General features: G+C 45.3%; 1 protein-coding gene across 2 annotated transcripts in view; it reads right to left on the bottom strand.

Annotated features, from left to right (window-relative positions):
• Positions 1–13,058: 13,058 nt before the first annotated feature.
• The window catches only part of LOC135915603 (DNA polymerase delta subunit 3-like), a 30,450-nt gene continuing 24,443 nt past the window's right edge, over positions 13,059–19,065 (bottom strand). For both annotated transcript variants that reach the window (XM_065448717.2, XM_065448716.2), the window contains exons 11-12: positions 16,399–16,542; positions 13,059–13,308 (exon numbers count right to left, since the gene is read on the bottom strand). In XM_065448717.2, coding sequence (XP_065304789.2) covers positions 13,139–13,308; positions 16,399–16,542 — 314 coding nt within the window. In that variant the 3' untranslated portion in view covers positions 13,059–13,138. The remainder of the gene's footprint in view (positions 13,309–16,398; positions 16,543–19,065) is intronic.

Here is a 19,065-nt window from a genome sequence, read left to right on the forward strand (position 1 = left end):
GACCCAGGGAGTCCGGAGGAACCGGGAACAGCGGACAAATGAACCGGATGGCAGGGTGCTGCAACCGTAAGTGAGCGCGTGGTTTTTTTCCTTATGATTCGCCAGACTCAAATGTTGTATGTTCATTTTGATAGTTCTGGGAATCAGGTGTTTGTTGCATTGTGTGTTTGCACAAATTAATTAGGGAAAACAGTTTTAACCACCTGTCGGGGCAGCTGCCATGGATCTTAGAAGGTTGACGAGGTTAGACTTGTTGTTGGTGCGCGACGATTTGGGAGTTGAGGCGGACGAACGGATGAAAACGCCAGCTATCATAAAGGCGATTAACGATAGTGGCAATGATGACAAAAGCATTGAGCTTGCTTGGGAGGTGATACAGGAGCCACGGGAACGTGAGCGTCGTGAACGTTTGCGGGAACGTCGTGAACTTAGGAGTGAGCGTAAGCGTGCAGAACGCGAGAATGAACGGAAGCATGAGCTTCAAGAACTTACTCTTGGGTGTGAGCGTCACGAACGTGAGAACGAACGCGAACGTGAGTATCAGGAACGTAAGCTTGAGCGTGAGCAAAAGTATGAGAGAGAGAAGGCAGCACTGATCAAAGAGATACATTATCGTGATCAGTTATTGGCACAGAGACAACGGCTGTCTGAGAATTCTGCAAGTAGTACAGAGCGAAAGAATGAGGAAGTGTCTAACAGATTTTCGCCAAAAGCCGACGAGAAGAGTAGTGCCTGTGAGATTGGCTGCCGATTCATAAGTGAAGGGAAAAGGCTAGCTGCTAACGATATCCTTAGTGGCAACAGAGGCCGTTAAAGGCCGCAAGGAGAGCGACGAGGTGCTGTGCCAGCAGATGACTGTAGAGACAGCTAGGCCAGCTGCGAACAATTTGGCACAGTTACCGAGCGTGTGCGTCGCTGGTAATGTTAGCGAGGTTGCTAGCGAAGAAAAGGGTACTGCTGACCCGACAGACGCGAGCACCCATGTAGAGCCAGATGTGCGTGCAGAAGTGAAGTGCGAACTGGACGATGCAGTTGAGAGTAGTTCTCGGGATGGCGAGCTCCGTAGTCCACGAGAGAACAACTGCATTGTTCAGGGATCGGTGCGGCTCTCCGCCAGTCTAGATGGCCTAGATAGGGATGATTCAGTTGTTAATCATTCGGGCTGTGCGCGTGAGACAGCGATCGATACCGACGGGCTGTGTGCCGATGCACAGCGTGAGCTGGGCAATGTAGTAGAGGGCAGTTCGCAAGAGTGCGAGTTGTCTAACTCGAGTAAAGCCAGCTGCATTGTGCCAGAGTCGGTTGGGCTGTCCGCCAGTCGAGGCAAAGTGAGAGTGGTTTTAAATGTAAATCACTCAGACTGTGCGGGTAAGAGACCGATCCGGGCCCACGAAATGTGTACCGGCCAGCACGAGGCATGAGGCGACATGAAAGCGAGTGCAGAGAAAGCGCCGTAAAAAGAAGCGCGGTAAAGACCGAAAGACGGTAACTAATGTAGCGACGCCAAAGATGGCGAGAAACCCAAAAGGGCAGGGCGCGAGGAGAAAGGTGCGGTCGTCACTGACGATGTTGACGCATCCTAAACGTTCGAGCCACAGGTCAAAGGGGGACCGCGAAGCATGTTCTGCACGGACGCGGACAAAGGGCACGAGGCTGTTAAACTCCTCGTCGTTCCGTAGTTCTTTTCATAGCTCAGCGTGCAGTTCGAAGAAACGCAAGGTGGCAGTACGAGACCAGGTGGGGAGTAGCGACGCGGTGAATCGAGTTTGTGAGGAAAGCGAGGCGCCAGGACGCAAATTGACAGGAGACCGTAACGTCTTGGGGGAGCTGATAGTGAATCAGCCCTTTTGTTGTTTCTCGGCAGCCAGAGTAGCTTTCAAACCGCGCCCACCTCGAGTCCGACTGAAGGTATGAGTCAGACATAAGCGTTCGGAAGGGGAGGCCAAGAGCGCTTCCGTAGAAATGGAGTGTTTTGTTTTGAGCATCGGAAAGTTTTCGCGAATTGAGACTAGGATTTCTTTCAATGTGTAAGGTTTGAGCTTTGTTTATGTTTTCGCTCGAGAAGCTCGAGATTTGAAAGATGCGTATTAAGTAAACCTGTAGTCTCGCGAGATGCTCATTAATAAGTAGATAGGTTTTTTTTGTGGGTGTGTGTGAGTAACCTAAAGGTCAAGGTTATCGTTGAGAGGCCTATCGTAACGCGCGTGTGTGTTATTTAACCTTCTTTCTTTTTAAGTGTTTTTGAATTTTCTAAGGTTAAGCGCGTAGATTTTCAGTGAGTGCATGATTTGCACTGAGAAGCGTTCTTAGTTCCATTAGCGCATGTCCTGTGTGGACGGAAGGAAGCAGATTTATGACTGGGTTGCTCGTGTGTGTTGAGGGCAGCCGTATTCTGACTTCTCTGATAAGTATGCGTGGAACGAGTTATTAAAAGACGCATTATTTTAAGGGTTCTGCGGAGTGTGTAAGTCCCGCAAGTTTAATTGTTCCTTTATGTCACGTGTCCTGTAGGACTTTCAGGGAAGAAACGTGGGTAAGCGTAAATGAAAAGTTTGCCTACAACGCAAGTACGCGTTCTGTTTAGTGACCACAAGGCTAGTGCGCTTGTGATCACGTACTTGTGAAGTTTACCAGATTGTTCAGTGGCACCAATACGTGCGATAAGTACGCCACTGCGATAGATTGGAAACATGCTGTTCGTGTAGTTTGGCCACTTAAGTTACGTTCGGCTGTTTTCATTTGTTGTTTGCATCGTCAACGACCCTTTTGTTTTGCAACAACAATAGTACTCTGGTCTTGTTGGCAATCGTGGAGAAATGGATAGCTGTTTGGAAGGGTGGTTGGAACTGTTTTGTCAAAATTGGGGAAATAAAAGATCAGGGTTCATTTTGACTCAGTAATAGCCTGGCGAGTCAGGGGTGAAGAGCCTGCGCTTACACGTGGGGCAGCGCTGTGTTGTTTTGTTTGTTTGACGTATGTTCTCCAGGGCCCAGGATCCCGAAGTTCGTCAATCGAGGCTCGACCCCAGTACCCTGCAGCTTCTTTCAGCGTTCCTCATGGCCAGCGAATTGAGTTCACCGGCCATTCAGAACAACCGGGGCGAGGACGAGCTGTTAGATATGGCGCCATTTCCTGAGGCTACTTCGAGTTCCCCAAACCACTTCGAATCGCAGCACAGCTAATTGAGGAATGCAGAAGCAGGGGTGCCACATTCCTGAGGCAGGACACTTGCAAACAAGTTCGTACGCCGCCAGGATTTGAAGGGGCCATCGGACAATAGAGCCCAATCGTCACCCCTCTTCGCCTTTGAAGAAGGCATTTGCCACCACTGCGGAGCCGTACCACCGGGAGCAGGTGGGCCCTCGTGCAATGGAGCATGAGCGCCCCCCCCCCCGTTCTCCACCTTAGAAGTGCATTGCAAGTCTGCGAGGCAAGACCGCAGAGAGCCGCCGGGTGTGACAACGCGATACGGGCGCCAACCATTGGCTGAAAATGGCGTCATCTGAGCGAACTCTCCCATTGGTCGAACATGACGCGACTTCCAGTCCTCGAAGGGTTTAAAAGAAGCATTCCAGAAAGACCAGAAAATTCCCTGATTCACCTCTCTCGAACTTCTTGCCGCGGGCCGCAGCGTCCGAGTTGCTGCCGGCCCGTAATGACTGTACAACTGTTACCTGAGTCTCACCTCTGTATATAATGTAAAATAAATACTCCCAAGTTTGGTTTTCATCCCGAAGTCCGTCCCTCAACCCCTACAGGAGCTACAACGTCGCTTGTCTTCTCCTCCCGTGCTCGATCATTTTGATGAGGAAGCTGACACAGAAGTACGCACTGACGCCAGCAATATCGGTCTCGGAGCTATCCTGGTGCAACGACAAGACGGGACTGAACGAGTTATCGCCTACGCGAGCCGCACTCTGTCACGCGCAGAGTCCAATTATTCCACCACAGAGAAGGAGTGCCTCGCGGTCATTTGGGCTACCACAAAATTTAGGCCGTATCTCTACGGGCGGCCATTTAAAGTTGTGACCGACCATCACGCTTTGTGCTGGTTGACCAACCTCCGAGACCCTTCTGGACGATTGGCACGTTGGAGTCTGCGACTCCAGGAATTTAACATCACCATCGTGTACAAATCAGGCAGGAAACATGAAGATGCTGACACGTTATCACGGGCACCTGGTAAATCTCAGAATCCTGACGAGGAAGACGACAGCGCCTCTCTGAGCGCCCTCAGCGGGCCGGATCTGCTCGCTAAACAGCGATCGGACGCTGAGTTAAGACCCGTCATCGATCACTTAGAAGGCGGCATCGCGCCCATTCCTCGCCCACTTTCGCGACGGTTGTCGCCATTTTGCCTACGAGGGGCCATCTTATACAAAAGAAACACAGGTGCCGGCGACAAACCACATCTGCTAGTAGTACCTCAAGCCCTTCACGACGACATCCTATTAGCGTGCCACGACGAGCCGACATCTGGTCACTTGGGCTACTCAAGGACTCTGGACAGGGTGCGGCAACTGTACTACTGGCCTAGACTGACTGCTTGTGTCAAACGCTACGTGAAAGGATGCCGTGAATGCCAGCGCTGCAAGTCACCACCCTTCAAGCCTGCAGGCCTTCTACAACCCATCGACCCTCCGCATACGCCGTTTGATCAAGTTGGAATGGACCTTGTTGGACCATTTCCCTTGTCTTCCTCCGGCGATAAGTGGATCATTGTCGCAACTGACTACTTTACGCGTTACGCTGAGACGAAGGCACTACCACGCGGGACAGCATCTGAAGTTGCCCAGTTTTTTATGCATCACATTGTGCTTCGGCATGGCGCACCGTCATTCACCGTCACCGAGGGACGGCATTTACGGCAAAGCTTCTGGACGACATCTTCAAGCTGAGTTACACGAGTCATCGAAAGGCCACTGCATGCCACCCTCAGACTAACGGCTTGACAGAAAGACTAAACAAAACACTGGCAGACATGATCGCTATGTACGTGGATGTGCAGCACAAAACGTGGGACGAAATTCTACCGTACGTAACGTTTGCTTACAACACTGCCACGCAGGAAACTACACGCTTCCCGCCATTCCGCCTCGTTTATTGTCGAGATGTCCAAACTATGCTAGACGCCATGATTCCATATGAAGATACCGACCAGCTCGACCACTTAGCTCCTGATGTCGAGGAGTACATTCAGCGCGCCGATGAAGCACGTCAATTGGCCCGCGTGCACATAAGACAGCAGCAGTGTACCGATGCAATAAGGTACAATCTCCACCATCGACAAGTGACCTATGAGCCTGGTGACCAAGTTTGGGTTTGGACACCCATTAGACGGCGAGGCCTCAGCGAGAAACTCCTCAGCAAGTACTTCGGACCATACACAGTACTATGGCGTGTAAGCGACGTGAACTATGAAGTGATTCCAGATGGAGACCTGCCATCGCCCAAGCGCTGTTTACCACGCGCAGAGACTGTACATGTGGTCCGCCTCAAGCCGTATTTTACACGGTGAAGTGCACTAGTGAAACTACCTTGTTTTTTGCTGTTGTCACGTCTTCCTCCAAAGAACTTCAAAGCGTTTTTTTTTTGTTGTTCCCGCCCACAGAACACATTTTCCCGTGTGCATTTCCGTATGTGTGCTAGCGCGTCCCCCCCCCCTTTTTTTGTGTTACTTAATTTGTGTAGTTTCCATGTACGTTTTGTGTTTGAGCATTGAGTCGATGCTCCGTTGGGAGGGGGAATAATGCCACCTGGTGTTTTGAGCCAGCGTTGCGTGCCCAGCAAAAACGGTGATTGAAGACGACGAAGTCGAGGATCTTGCACCAGCTGGAGAACCGTCCTTCTTGTGTCTGACATTTTCGTGTCTGGCTGCTGATACTGCTGCCTATTCTTGTCTTAGCGCGTGACAATATTTTCTATTCAGTTGGCGTCCTCCAACAGTAATTTCCTGGTGCTCTTGGGATTGATCCGTCACACTTTCTCACAAATAAATCAACCTAAATTTGAAATATTATCTAGTGTGTAGCAAATGAGTATAAAACTGCAAGGAGCATTGGCATTAAAATCTTGCGCATCAAATTTCTTATTCTATATGGTAGCTTTTCATTCCGCATTACGGTATGAACGCTATACTTCTGAGGAGCAGCCTGCGTAATTGCATGATCGATTAATGACTAGTTGAAAATGCTATCTAACAAAAGTATACCATGGCTTCAGATGTGAACCAAAAATCAGATGTAATGTATATGATGTATCAAAGGAGACATCGGCATAATTACAGGCAGGGCAGCGTACAAAAAATGCAAATAAGCTAATAATAAATTGGGAAAGGCACCATCCTATTTTACATATCCTTTCCATGCACATGGATTTTGCATGCCGCTATGCACATACTTGCACAGTGAACAAACTACCTGAAACCAAAGCTTTGTTCCTACTGAAGTGGTTAAGGTACGCTAAAGTAAGAAAAGTTATCGCTTATCACAGAATCTTATCGTCTCAAAACAAGTATATATTGTCTGGGAAGTCTAATACAGTGTCGCACTGTGCACTCTAAGCACAGAAATTCAGTATTTGCAAAAATGCTTTAATTTTATTTTGTCTTATAAAAGTTATGTCTGCTGAAGTGATCAGTCTAAGTGGCTTTTGCTTGATTAACACTTATGACCACAGTCGCCAATTGATGTACACGTATTCCATGCAGATGCTCTCAGTTCTCTGCATTGAACACATCCCTGCCTCCACTAGCATACTTGGTTGGCAAGTAGATTGAGTCACCCTATTTAAAATCTCAAATACCTGCCAGAAGCACTTATATGACTATTTCAAAAAAAAAGGAGAAACCACAATTCCACATGCGGTAAATTAATTTTGCAATTGCAAGCAACTCTGTGGCTTCTAATTAAGATGTAAGGGGCGCACCACGGTGTACACAGTTAAAAGTCTTGCTCCTTGATCCCGCTTTGGGAGCTGTGAGCAGTTCTGATGAACTGGTTTCGTGAGAATGCACGTAAACGATAATGACTTCTTAAACCTGGGGTACTCTGCCCCCAATGCTCCCCGTTCTGGAATCTAAGAGGAAGCATACTTCTAAAATTTGGTGTAATAAATAGATAAAAGGGAAGACATGAAGATCGGTTTGCTTCATGTCAGCATTTAAAATAAAGAATGACAGTGGTTTGTATTTGCACCCTTGCATTTACGTGCTGTTAAATTTTGCCAGCAGCTGTTCTTTCTACAGTGAACACAGGCAGCGTGTTCACTGGAAATATGTGTTATGTCACCAAGCAAACCTGCAATGTTATTGTACCACTATTTTTTGTCACATGGATATATCTGTTGAGAGGCAAGAAAAAAAGCGGTCACTTCTGACAAACTAATCAGCTTTTCTTTAAAACACATTTCTAACTTTTCAGTTACACGTGCTCCTATGTGTTTGTCTCCAAAGAGCATACTTAATCTTGACTTTCCCATCAGAAACATTATAAAAATACCATGTTAAGATGACTGCCTAGGGCACGTGAAAATTTTCATTTTGGTGCGACATATTGTATTTTGAAAGGTTTGGTGACATTTAGTCAAATGGTATACCCAATATAACCACATTCTTGTTTTCTCATTCAAATTCCATGGTAATGTATTCTGATACTTTGAAGTGCGCTCCTATCCACCATGTGGAGTCATGCTGGGCTGGCTCCGACATCCTCGTGCCCTTGCAGCTGCCTTCTTGCATTATATAAAGCGGGTACCTGAAAAATATCGTGCACAGAAGTCAACACGAAGACATGGCGTAAAAACATCGAGACAGTAAAGAAAGAAGGTCACTGCACTAAAAGAAAGCCTTAGCTCTTAGTCTTCCTACTGAAATGCATGCGAAACATCTAAATGGCTGCAATAGTCAACTGCTGACCTTCAATTTTTAATTTAAAGAAAAAAGAAATAACCTACAGTTCATCCTCGCTCAGCACCAAGGTTACAATACTCCTACTAATAAACAGAATATTGGTCATTGTCAAATCATTAGTCTGGTGTGTCACAAACACCGCTCGTGACCCATCCTAGGCACGTGGACAGGGCACCGCCCCGCACCATCTCTGGTTGTGCCACTGCTCAAGCCAAAATTTGAGGATTATATCTGCAAATATGATGCTCAGTAGGGATGAAAACATGGTCCTCCAGTTCAATGGATATCACCGAATGTGCCTATTTGAATGGGCAACAAGGCTTGTTATGGCAAGCTTACCAAAATTTCAGGACTAGCAAGAAACAGTTCACTGCAGCCTGCATCTAAGCTTACTAAGAGGCATGTATTTTCATTGATGAGGTACGCAATGGAGTCCATTTTTGACAGAATCGACTATTGCTGCAGTTTGAAATCTAGCATTTCAGATTTTTGAAGGTATGTAAAAGTTGCAGTTCGACCGCAGTTATTAGTTTATTAGACCAACTCTTTGTTTCGTGTATGACAGACGACTGGTAGTACAGTATTAAGGCAACATTCTCTTTTGATACTCTATTTCTCTATTAAAACACATTTTGATCTGCCATGCAGTAGCAAAATGCACAAATTACGCTTGTAACCCCCCCGAGGAAGGGTGATCTAAAAGTTCATACGACATAACTCTAAAGCGTGAACTCATGATTCTCAAATGCACAGGCATGTCCAAAACAGTAATCCTATGCAAAAAGCCCCCTATTCGATTCCGATTTCCGATGCATAACTAGCCGCTTGACAATTCACGAAGTTTATATATATATATATATATATATATATACACACGCATAACCACCCTTTCAAATTCGCACCGTCCTCGAAAACCGCAACACGAGACATAAGTGAATCACACCATTTCAATACACGAGCAAAAGCAGCTCAGTCTTATTCAAGATAAAATATTAATTCATCATGCGTTTTCACCAAGTTCACGATAACGCGCCCAACTGACCTCTTGCAGCATGCAGCTGAATGCCTGCTGCAAAGTTTCTAACTAGCACTGGTGCTGCATGTATCTTCAGTGGTCGCAGATTACCTATGGGCGAAAGACACCGTCAAGTGCACGGCTTATTATAACGAAAGCATACCACCAGCAAAATGACGCCTTCTGTTATGCGACTCCTAATTTCATCACCATTTCGTACTCAATGGATTGAAAAACTGAATAAATACAAACACACAAAACGCAAGATAAGCACGCTCCACACAGGCTCAAAATCAGGGGTTGGTAAACAAACCATTCTATGTGCTCCCTCGCCTCAGGTCTTATTGAACATACCATGGTTCTGGCAGCGTTTGCGATTTTCGAAGCTCCTACGGATGGCGGCAAGTGATAAAATCACATGCAGTTATCGCTATGACTGGCTTTTTCGATTGACATCAGGAGACACAGCGCGTTTGCCTAGTCCATTGTCAATCGCGTCGGGTTAACGTCGCGACTCCCTGGCGATAGCATGTCATATACGAAGAATGTGCACGTAAGTTAGAATTCACTTACCATGGAGGATTTGTTATATCCAACGAATGACAAACGACTGTCCTGTTACCGCGAGATGGCTAACACAAGGTCTCCCATGGAAGGCCTTCATTCCTGCTCGTCAGGAAAACTGAAGCGGGTGACTTGTGGAGGCGAGGCCGCTGACATTCGAAAAAGCCAAGATCCTTCGTCAAGTTAACCGAGCAGCAGCAATGAACAGAAATGGATGAACAAAATAAGTAAACATTGAATTTCTTCAGACTTGCGTATTCTTATAGGCGGTCGTGAATTGAGTGCATTAGTTGACACAGGTGCTGATTACTAGGTCGTAAGATATGCACTCGCGAAGGAACTGAAAAAATTTTAACACCGTGGAGTGGACCCCCGATACGTACGGCTGGTGGGCACCTCATATTATATTCCTGGGTTGATGCACAGCGACAATCTAAATTAGAGGTTTTTCTTACGTCGCTGATCTTGTAGTACTACCGAACGTTCGAAGGATATAATACTCGGAATGGACTTTCTTCTAGCAAATGGTGCCATATTCAACCTGCAGCATTCTAGTGTGTCCTTTTCTATGAAGCAGGCTATAGACATGCAAGAATCGGAGGAGCCGAAGCACGTTGCCTTGCGCGTTACCGATGGTGACATAACCGTGCCACCAAAATGTAACATGCTGGTTCGCGTAAGAAATGAAGCATGTGGCGACTCGGAAAGTATAGCTGACGCCAAAGTCGAGCTACTATTGAACAAAGGTATTTGCGCAGGCCGAGGAATTGTTCAACTACGCAATGGGTGGGCTGATGTATTGTTGACGAACGTCGGAAGTTAATTTGGCAAATGTGCCAAACGCACCATGCGGCAACTTTTTGGACATGCTGCACAATCTAGTGGCACTGCCACAAAGTTTGTGCATAGCTTAAAACACAAGAGGCATGACCTGCCAGTGCCTGCGAAAACTGACAAGTGTTCTCAGGTGCCAAGTTGGCCTGAGGTTCATTGAAGCGTGGTACACACCTAGTGCATTCATGGCGCAACTCGCTGAAGCAGTAGCGTGAAAGCCATTCTTTGAAAAGCAGCCCATACACATTGCATTTTTGGCACAGCATGCTAATGCGTCGGGTTGCTGTTCTTGAAGATCCCTTGTGAGGTGGGTTCGATTCCGCTCAGCATTGGAAAATTTAAGGGATCTTTTTTGCATCATTCTAGAACAGCACATTCCCAGTGTGACATAGCTAGTTACCCAAACTGGTGTCAAAGAATCTCACTGAATAGCGGCACACACCTACTGACAAATACCCAGTAACCCAAGTTCGCGTCAAAGATGTTCATTGGAGACTAACACACCCCGAGTGGCATATACCCAGTAATCTAAGTTGGTGCCTAAGAGTTTCTTCAAACAGAAGTACCTACCCAGTCTCGTGTCTACAGTGACCCATGTTGGCGTGAAAGAAGTGTGTTGAAGAGTGACACATATGTACACATTCTCACGTACTAGTGACCCAATTGGTTCAATGGTTGGTTTCGACCCCTGCTACCTCTGCACAGCAGCCCAACGTGCTACCCACTTCTTCACTGACTACCCAGTGACCCATGTAGGCGGGAATTTGGTTCAACAGAAACAAACATAGATAGCATCATAGATTGAAACATGCATACATAGACAGCCCCCGGAAAGGGCATGAAGTACCCTAGGAATGCTAACGTATTAAAATATCATGGCACTTCTTCATCTCACTATGACTGTCGACGGCAATGCAATTAGCATTCGAGCTATGTAGCAGCAAAACATATTTTTCAAGTCGGGTTTATTTACTTTCTTTAATGGTCATTCAGAACCGTTGCTTTGGCTATATGTGACATACTTCGCTAGCACTTCACATAGCTATGGCACTCACTGGCCAAAGTTGCCCATCAACATGGTGGGATGACGACGATACAATGACAAAGAAGGAATGACTTTGACCACACAACAAAGGCGGTATGACAACTGCATAACGAGAATGAGAGGACGATTCTAAAATAATTACGGTGGTATAATAGCATGACGACGACATGGGGACAACGGGATGACAAAGACGGTGTTATGACAAACGGATGACGAAGCTGGAATGACAACAGCATGATGGCAATGGGATGGCAGTACTGAGGTGATAACGATGGTAAAATGACAGCGTGACAATGACGGTATGACGGCGATGGTAAATCGACGGTATGAAGGCAATGGTATGACGACTTGTCAGAGTCTGACGTCAAAGTTAGAGTGACAACAATGGAATGACCACAACGGCATCACAAGAACGGTATGACAACAAATGTATAATGATGACTGTATGATGATGGCAGTCCGATGTTAAAATTCGAATGATGACGATGGAACGATTGTGACGGCATCAGGACGGTGGCACGGCAATAAATGTATGGCGACAATGGTATGACGACAACACAATGACGATGGTGTGACAATGGTATCAGAACAATGGGACGAAAAGTGTACAACAATGGTACAGCGACGATGCTTGACTACAGATGTGCAATAGCAAATGTCTGAAAATGATGCAACAACGATAATGGCATAATCTCTATGCACAACTACGGCACAACTAAATGACGACATCTTGATTATGATAGACTGACTATTGAAAGATTGATATAGATGAAATGACGAAGAAGGTATCATGACTGTGTGACGATGATGGCGTGCCGGTGACAGCATGACAAGACTTGGATGAGCAAGTTGGAACGACGACGACAGAACAACTGCTTCAGCATCACGACAACGATATGACAACGAATTCATTAGGCCTGTTCGAGGACGACATAATGACCTGCATCCCGCACCCAGCCTGTATGGTGACGATGGAGTAATGACGACAGCATTACAAGAGTTGGCGTGCGAGAATCGGATGACGAAGCTGTGGTGACGACAATGAACATTTCATGGAACAACCACGACAGCATCGTGACAGTTGGTGCGAGTAAGGATGCACAACTGTATAACGACAATGGCTTGACGACTGCATGAAGAGAGTCAGATGACAAAGCTGGAATGACAACGATGCAAGGACCACAACAGCATCACTACCACAAGGTCATACCTAGTGGCCCAAGCTATTAGACGAATTGGGCCACTGGGTTGGCATAGAAGGTGTGACAACGATGGCATGATGAGAATCAAACCATGAAGCTAGAATGACAATGGTGGAACGACCATTACGGCATCACTACCACGAGCCCGTACCCCATGCCCCAGGTTGTTAGACAACTTGGGCCACTGCATCAGCATAAGAGGATGGGTGGATGGACAGACGGACGGACGGACAGACAGACAGGCTCAAAATGCTTGAAGTAGGCAAAGAATGCTAACTGCATTGATACTGCGGCTCTGTGCATTAATTATCAGGAGCTCAGGTTTTGTCATGGTTTAATGGTTTGCACACAAATTTGAAGTTACAATCTCAGTTACACTGAATATTTTGCTGTTCCGAATCCCCTTGTGCTGTTTGACCACACTCTCGTTGGCTTCAAATGTGCAATCAGTTGATAGCAAAAGAACAATCTTGCAACACTAACAGTTAGTGTGTCTTTATCAACAAAGAAGTTTAATGCTAAAAGGTCACGCCACAATGAAGTGCCAGTCTTTTTCTCAGCTTCTTTTCCTATTTCTTTCCAAAGAATGATAGCAGCGACTGCTGCTTCTTGTCTCCTGATGCCGCTGCCTTCTTTTTCCCAGCTGGTTTCTCTGGGGCAGTCTTTTCTCTCAAAGCCTTGGGAAGAGGATCTTCGTCGTCATCAGACTCGCTCACCAGTTCTTTTACCAGCTTGGTTACTGCATCAGATAAAACGCAAAATATACCATGCGATAATGGTGCCTACCAACACATGGCAATGGATACCTCACTTTTAGAGCTGCAAAAGTGCAGCTCCACTTGAACGCAGCACTGTCCACTGTTCAGAAAAAAGCCTTTCTTAAAATCACAAATACAATAGATATTTCTGAATACAAAACACTGTCATTTTCAACAGATGGCATTTGTTAGAAGCATAATTTGCTTGCTGGTAAAAAGAAAGCTTCAATGTTACTTGATGAAAACAACATTCATGACCTATTGAGTTTGGGGAAGTCATTACTATTCGTTTTGGTACAGAGTGTGTAGTATTGACAACACAGCCATATATCGAATAAAGCATTTTGAAACAAGAGATATAAGAGAAAGGTAAATGTGCCTGAAAGCTTGCCTTTAAAGAATTTAAATTTCTATATCCTAAAGACACCTCCTTTTTACCATTAAACCTTGTGATGATACTAATAATAACACATTGTGTAGTTCCAAACAACTGTCACACCATGCTGCTTTGGGCGACAGAGAAACAGGTACAAAAGTACAGCACTCCTATTCTACAATGCATTACTTGGTGCAGTGTCTGAAGTACCACTTTTCTCCCTTCCCATGACCACGTCCCATCGTTCTCACAGCTTTGTGACATGTTCCCTCGCGTTGCTTCCTCACCAGCAAATAAATGTGCCACTGTGTTAGTACACATATTATTACTGTAAAAAGGGATACTTTTCCTATCTATACGACTAATGTCACTACATGCAGCCACCTATATGACTGCACATAGCGACTTCCCACGCTGGTGCATTTCCTTCACTGACATAAAAAGTGCCAGCTGTGCGACAAAACTATACTTGCTGCTTGCTCACACGTATATTAAAGTCAAACAGTGACAATGAGCATGCCTAAAGTCACTGCATTTCTGCCGATCTGCAAACAGCAATGCATAGAGTGAGGGTCTCTAGGTACAGCTCGGCAAAACAGTACATACCCTGTCATGCACTCCTGGCAGAAATTACCTACCCAAAATAGCTTTAGAAACAAACAAAAAAATCAAACTCTCATAGCATACCACGGAAACACTGTTCTGCATTTGTTGAAACAAGTACCACAGAGTGTTGTGGTAATTATATGACCCACAACAAACAGTCACAGCCTGCATCCAGTACTACAGGCTTGCAGCTCTGCCTTTTTGTAAAAGGTACATTATCTAAGCGTATACAGTCTATACTCATTACAACGGACCCATGTACAACAAACTTTTGGATATAACGAACCATATTTCAGCCTTAGTTTGTTCTACTTATTTTATTAACGCAACGAAGTTCCCTTTAACTACTGCACCACAACGGACTATCGACTACAGCAGTCAAAATTAGCGGCAATTTTTTAGTGTATAAAACGGACTTTTGTTATGTCGACACGGGCTGCTAACTGACTTGTAATGTCAGCCGACGGTCGTGGCTCAATATTTGCATGCGAAGAACGGGGGCAGGTGAGGGAAAGAGGGAGGAAGGTTCAACTCGTGTGACAAGATGGCACTATTTACCATCCCACTGATGATGGTATTGCAGCATCATCACATCCTGCTGGATTACACTACATAGGTCCAGCGCACTTCAATGGTATCAGCTGTGCTGCCATTTAGCTGCATTGTGCTTCCAGGAGTATTCCACTGATGATGATAGCGTGTGATTTCATTTCTAAGGACAGAGTAGTAGTTCCAGCGGACCTCCAAGTAGTTGGAGAGATCGTAAAGAGATGGTGCAAGTGTTACATGGGGGACTGCGTAGTGTAGACTGTAATTGCTGGATGGGGCACGAGGTGGCAGACTCAGACTGGTGGGTGCAGTGTGTGCCGTGTGGAGTGGACAGCGAGACGTCAGCCATGGAGACATACAAGGAGCTCAATAAGAGTGGAAATCAAAGTGTAGGCTTGTAGTCAATCCTGACAAATTGTTGACTGTCGTCAAGAGCTTCAGCATAAACGGAACATAAATGTATAAATGGAACAGAAGACCACCAGCTTTAGAAGGGCACCACTGAGTCAAGCCCTCAAAATGATGAGGGCAGTGGAATTGACCAAGATGACAAGTCGGTTACCAGCGATCCTGTTATCCTGCATAGGAGCCTGAGCTCACTTCAAGGCTTCAGTGAGTAGCCTTAAGCTTGATGTGAGGCCCACACCCTGTAAGAAATTTTTTAAGTGCAGGCCTTACACAACTAAATATGATATGACATCAGATGGTACGTTTTCCCAATTGGTAAGCTTTTCTCGCTTACTTTCCAAATGTATGAATGAGGTTCTACTGGAGTATATATTAGGCAGATGCAAATAGTGGATTTGAGTTCAAAGCAAATTCGAAGCGATGATTTCAGACAAAAATTTTCGAATCCAATATCAAATAGCTGTTGTGCACAGAAGTGGCTGCAAACTTGTATAATAGGAGCTAGAGCATATTGGAATTATTTACTTGTTCTGCTGAAGAATGAGACCAAGATTTAGTGCAGTAGAACTTCACTAAATGTCAAAGATGCAAAGAGCATGATGCCTGATGCTGCTGCGTTTGTGCAGGTAGGAAGTTGGTAAGACCACATAAGTAAAACAATGCACAAATGAAAAATGTAGAAAATTGAAATGACTAGAGGAAGCGTAAACAGAACACAGTGCTGTACCAATGCTTTTATTCTGATCAGACATCTCAGTTAAACTTATTAGGCAATCTAGGTGTTCATGCTGTGGCCAAAGATGGTGTGTGCACAAGGGGCCAAGTACAATGTATACTTGGCCCCGTTACAGTGCCCAGTTCACCTATTTGTGTGCTTCACTGCATAGCACACATGCTTCGCAGCATAACATAACTGTACTGCGGCGAAGCTGTAAACATCACTTCACTTGAAAAAGAAGAACCATTAAATTTTTCCTTTTTCTAAGCGAATATCGAATAGCACAATATTCAAAACAACAATTCGAAAATTCAGATGTTCACACGGCACCATCTTCCACAACTGTTGCTAACTGCATAACAGGGAAATACACAGTGCATCGGTTTACGAGGCTGGTTGAGCTTGTGAACTCACCCAGAAATCCCTCCTCGTCCTTGAAAGTCTTCTTCACAGACTTCATCACTCGGCGGCGCTTCTTCTGACCCCCCTGGGTGCCCGAGTCTGGTGAAGACTTTGCCGAAAACTTGTCACCCTCACTCGTAGCCACACTGGATGTAGCTGGAACAGCATCAATTAAAGCAGTTTACTTTAGAGTAAAGTACATCTAGAAAGACTAACTGCCATAAAATTTTGCTTCGTACAAAAGTTGTTACAGATGCATAGCACACGTTATCGCAGCACTTGTGGATAATTCATGACCCTCGCATTTCCCTAGTTTTCTCTTTTTTTTCAATTATTAGCATTCCAAAGACCTTTGGCAGAGAGAACACTCATCAGTACGTGGTGCAATACAGATGCGAAGTGAGCCCAGCACAGCCATGCTTGCCATGGCAGTCAGAATCACTCGCACCACTGCAGAAGCCATGTTTGCTCACTACAAGAGTAATCAGCACTGGTGTCACCAGAAGAGTGTTGAGCAGTGATTGCATTGCTCAAAATGTGAATGTAACAACACTGCCCTTCACGGTGCATGGTGAGATAGTATACTATACCTCCAGCATATGTAGTGCTGTTAAAATACAAACATTTCACGGATTTAAAATGGTGATGCACACTCTACGTCGTCCTGTGCCATTCAAAAGAGCAGCATAGCTTTTTGTCTTTCTTTATTGCCTCTTCTCAGTTGTGATATGAAAACCAATAATATTTTCCAACTTATGTGATGCATCTGTTTGCATTTCAAGTGTGAAACTTCGTGCAGAATTTCGCCAATCTCATTATGCCCACAACACCCATTTTAATATTGGCGAAAAGAAACGCCACTTTGGATGACCAAAATTGTGCACACAAATTTCATGCACACGTGACTTTTAAACAAGAAAAAAAAGCAGTGTATGTCACTTTCATGGTATAAAAGACAAACAAGATCGAAAATGCAGAATTTCGTTTCACAGAATGGAAATTTATTCCCACATAATGCCCATTGTAATCACTCTCGGACAGCTTTTTATCACTATCTATAGACCAAAACATGTTTCCCTCCACGTGGTCCTATGTATTACAGTGAAGATGTTAGCTTCTAGTTGGGCGGTATTTTTCGCAGCGGTGTCCTCACGGGAAAAAAAAACTTCAGCAACTGTTGCAATACAGTGCATGCATGCTTTGGTATTACACATACAACATACAGCAGAGCAATCATTTCAATAAATTACAAGCACTAAACAAGTATCCAAACCACATAATTGATGATAAGGCACTCCTTCTAACACTATGAAGCCCGTAGCGCTCCCCACATAACCTTCCCAGTTAAGATTACTGCTGCGCAAGCTGCTGTGGCGACGGCAGCTTATGATGTGGGAAGTAACGTCACTAGCCTTTCATATATAAAAGAGCCAGCCTAGCAACTGATTTCATTGTTGTTGCAGCGCTGCTATGGGTAGGCAACACATAGTTAGGACTCCCGAGGAGCAGCATGAGTACAAGGAGCGGCAAAGGGAAAAGAAACAACAATACGACCAGCAGTGGCGTGCTGCCACTGGTAGTATTGCCATGAAATTCAAGCACAGGGGAAGTCCACATGTCCACATTTTCCTGTGGCTGAATAATGCATCGGAGGCGATACTGAGCCATAAAGCATTGTATAGCCCCCTTAGCAGTTGTAGTGGTGGTTTTCAATCACTTGGCTGGAAATCCACTTTCGTTCTTTCTTTTATAATCCATATTTCTCAAATAACTCTTGAAACAGTTGTAAATGAGATGATAGCTCCCACCTCAACTTATCACCTAGCTGTTTGTCCAGTTTTGCACACATTAAGTACCTGGAATACCAAAAACATATGATGAAGCTCTATTGCAGCTGCCTAAACATGTAATGTAACTTTTATAAATTACCGTATTTACTCGCATAATGATCACACTCGCGTAATGATCGCACCCCTGAATTTTGTCGTCAAAATTCGATTTTTTTTATTTCCCGTGTAATGATCGCACCCCGAACTTGCCGCAGCGATATGTCGTGTGCCAAGTCTAGCTAATAATGATAGCGCTTACCATCTGTCGAATGCTACGCGAACGACTCGTCTGCACGCACCAAACATGCTTAAGTAGATGCCTCATTTCATTACTTTCATCACTTTCCGCACAACCAAACTTGCCTTTATTATGGTTAGGCCTTATAATGGTTGTAGTCAACAAAAACAAAAAAAAGCGCCTTTCGATTCTTTTCACCTGCACTCGTGAGCACGCAACAAATCGCGCGCGGCAATGATAGTAGCCACGTTTACACTGATACGTTAAAAGTGTACCCTGTTCATACACCAACGCTTGCAACACAGCTAAGATATTCGCCCACCCTTAGCGGAAACGTGCCGTGTTAGAATAGTAGTGAAAACGGGTGCCGCAGTTTCCGCAGCACGCCGGCCATGGGTTTTTGTCACTGGCACCTAAGCGCGCCCATCTTTTTCTGTGCCCTCAAAGTGGACATGGCTACGTTATTGCCGCAAACTTGCCGATATTAACGATAGTATTCATCACCGACACGGAAGAAACTGTTTCAATGCACGTAATGTGCTCACGAGCAGAAAAAAAAAAGATCGCGTTCGGCGCGTTCGGCTTGCTCCGCCGGCCGCCATTTTTGTTTCG

This window comes from Dermacentor albipictus, chromosome 3, assembly GCF_038994185.2.
Source record: "Dermacentor albipictus isolate Rhodes 1998 colony chromosome 3, USDA_Dalb.pri_finalv2, whole genome shotgun sequence".
Lineage (NCBI taxonomy): Eukaryota > Metazoa > Arthropoda > Arachnida > Ixodida > Ixodidae > Dermacentor > Dermacentor albipictus.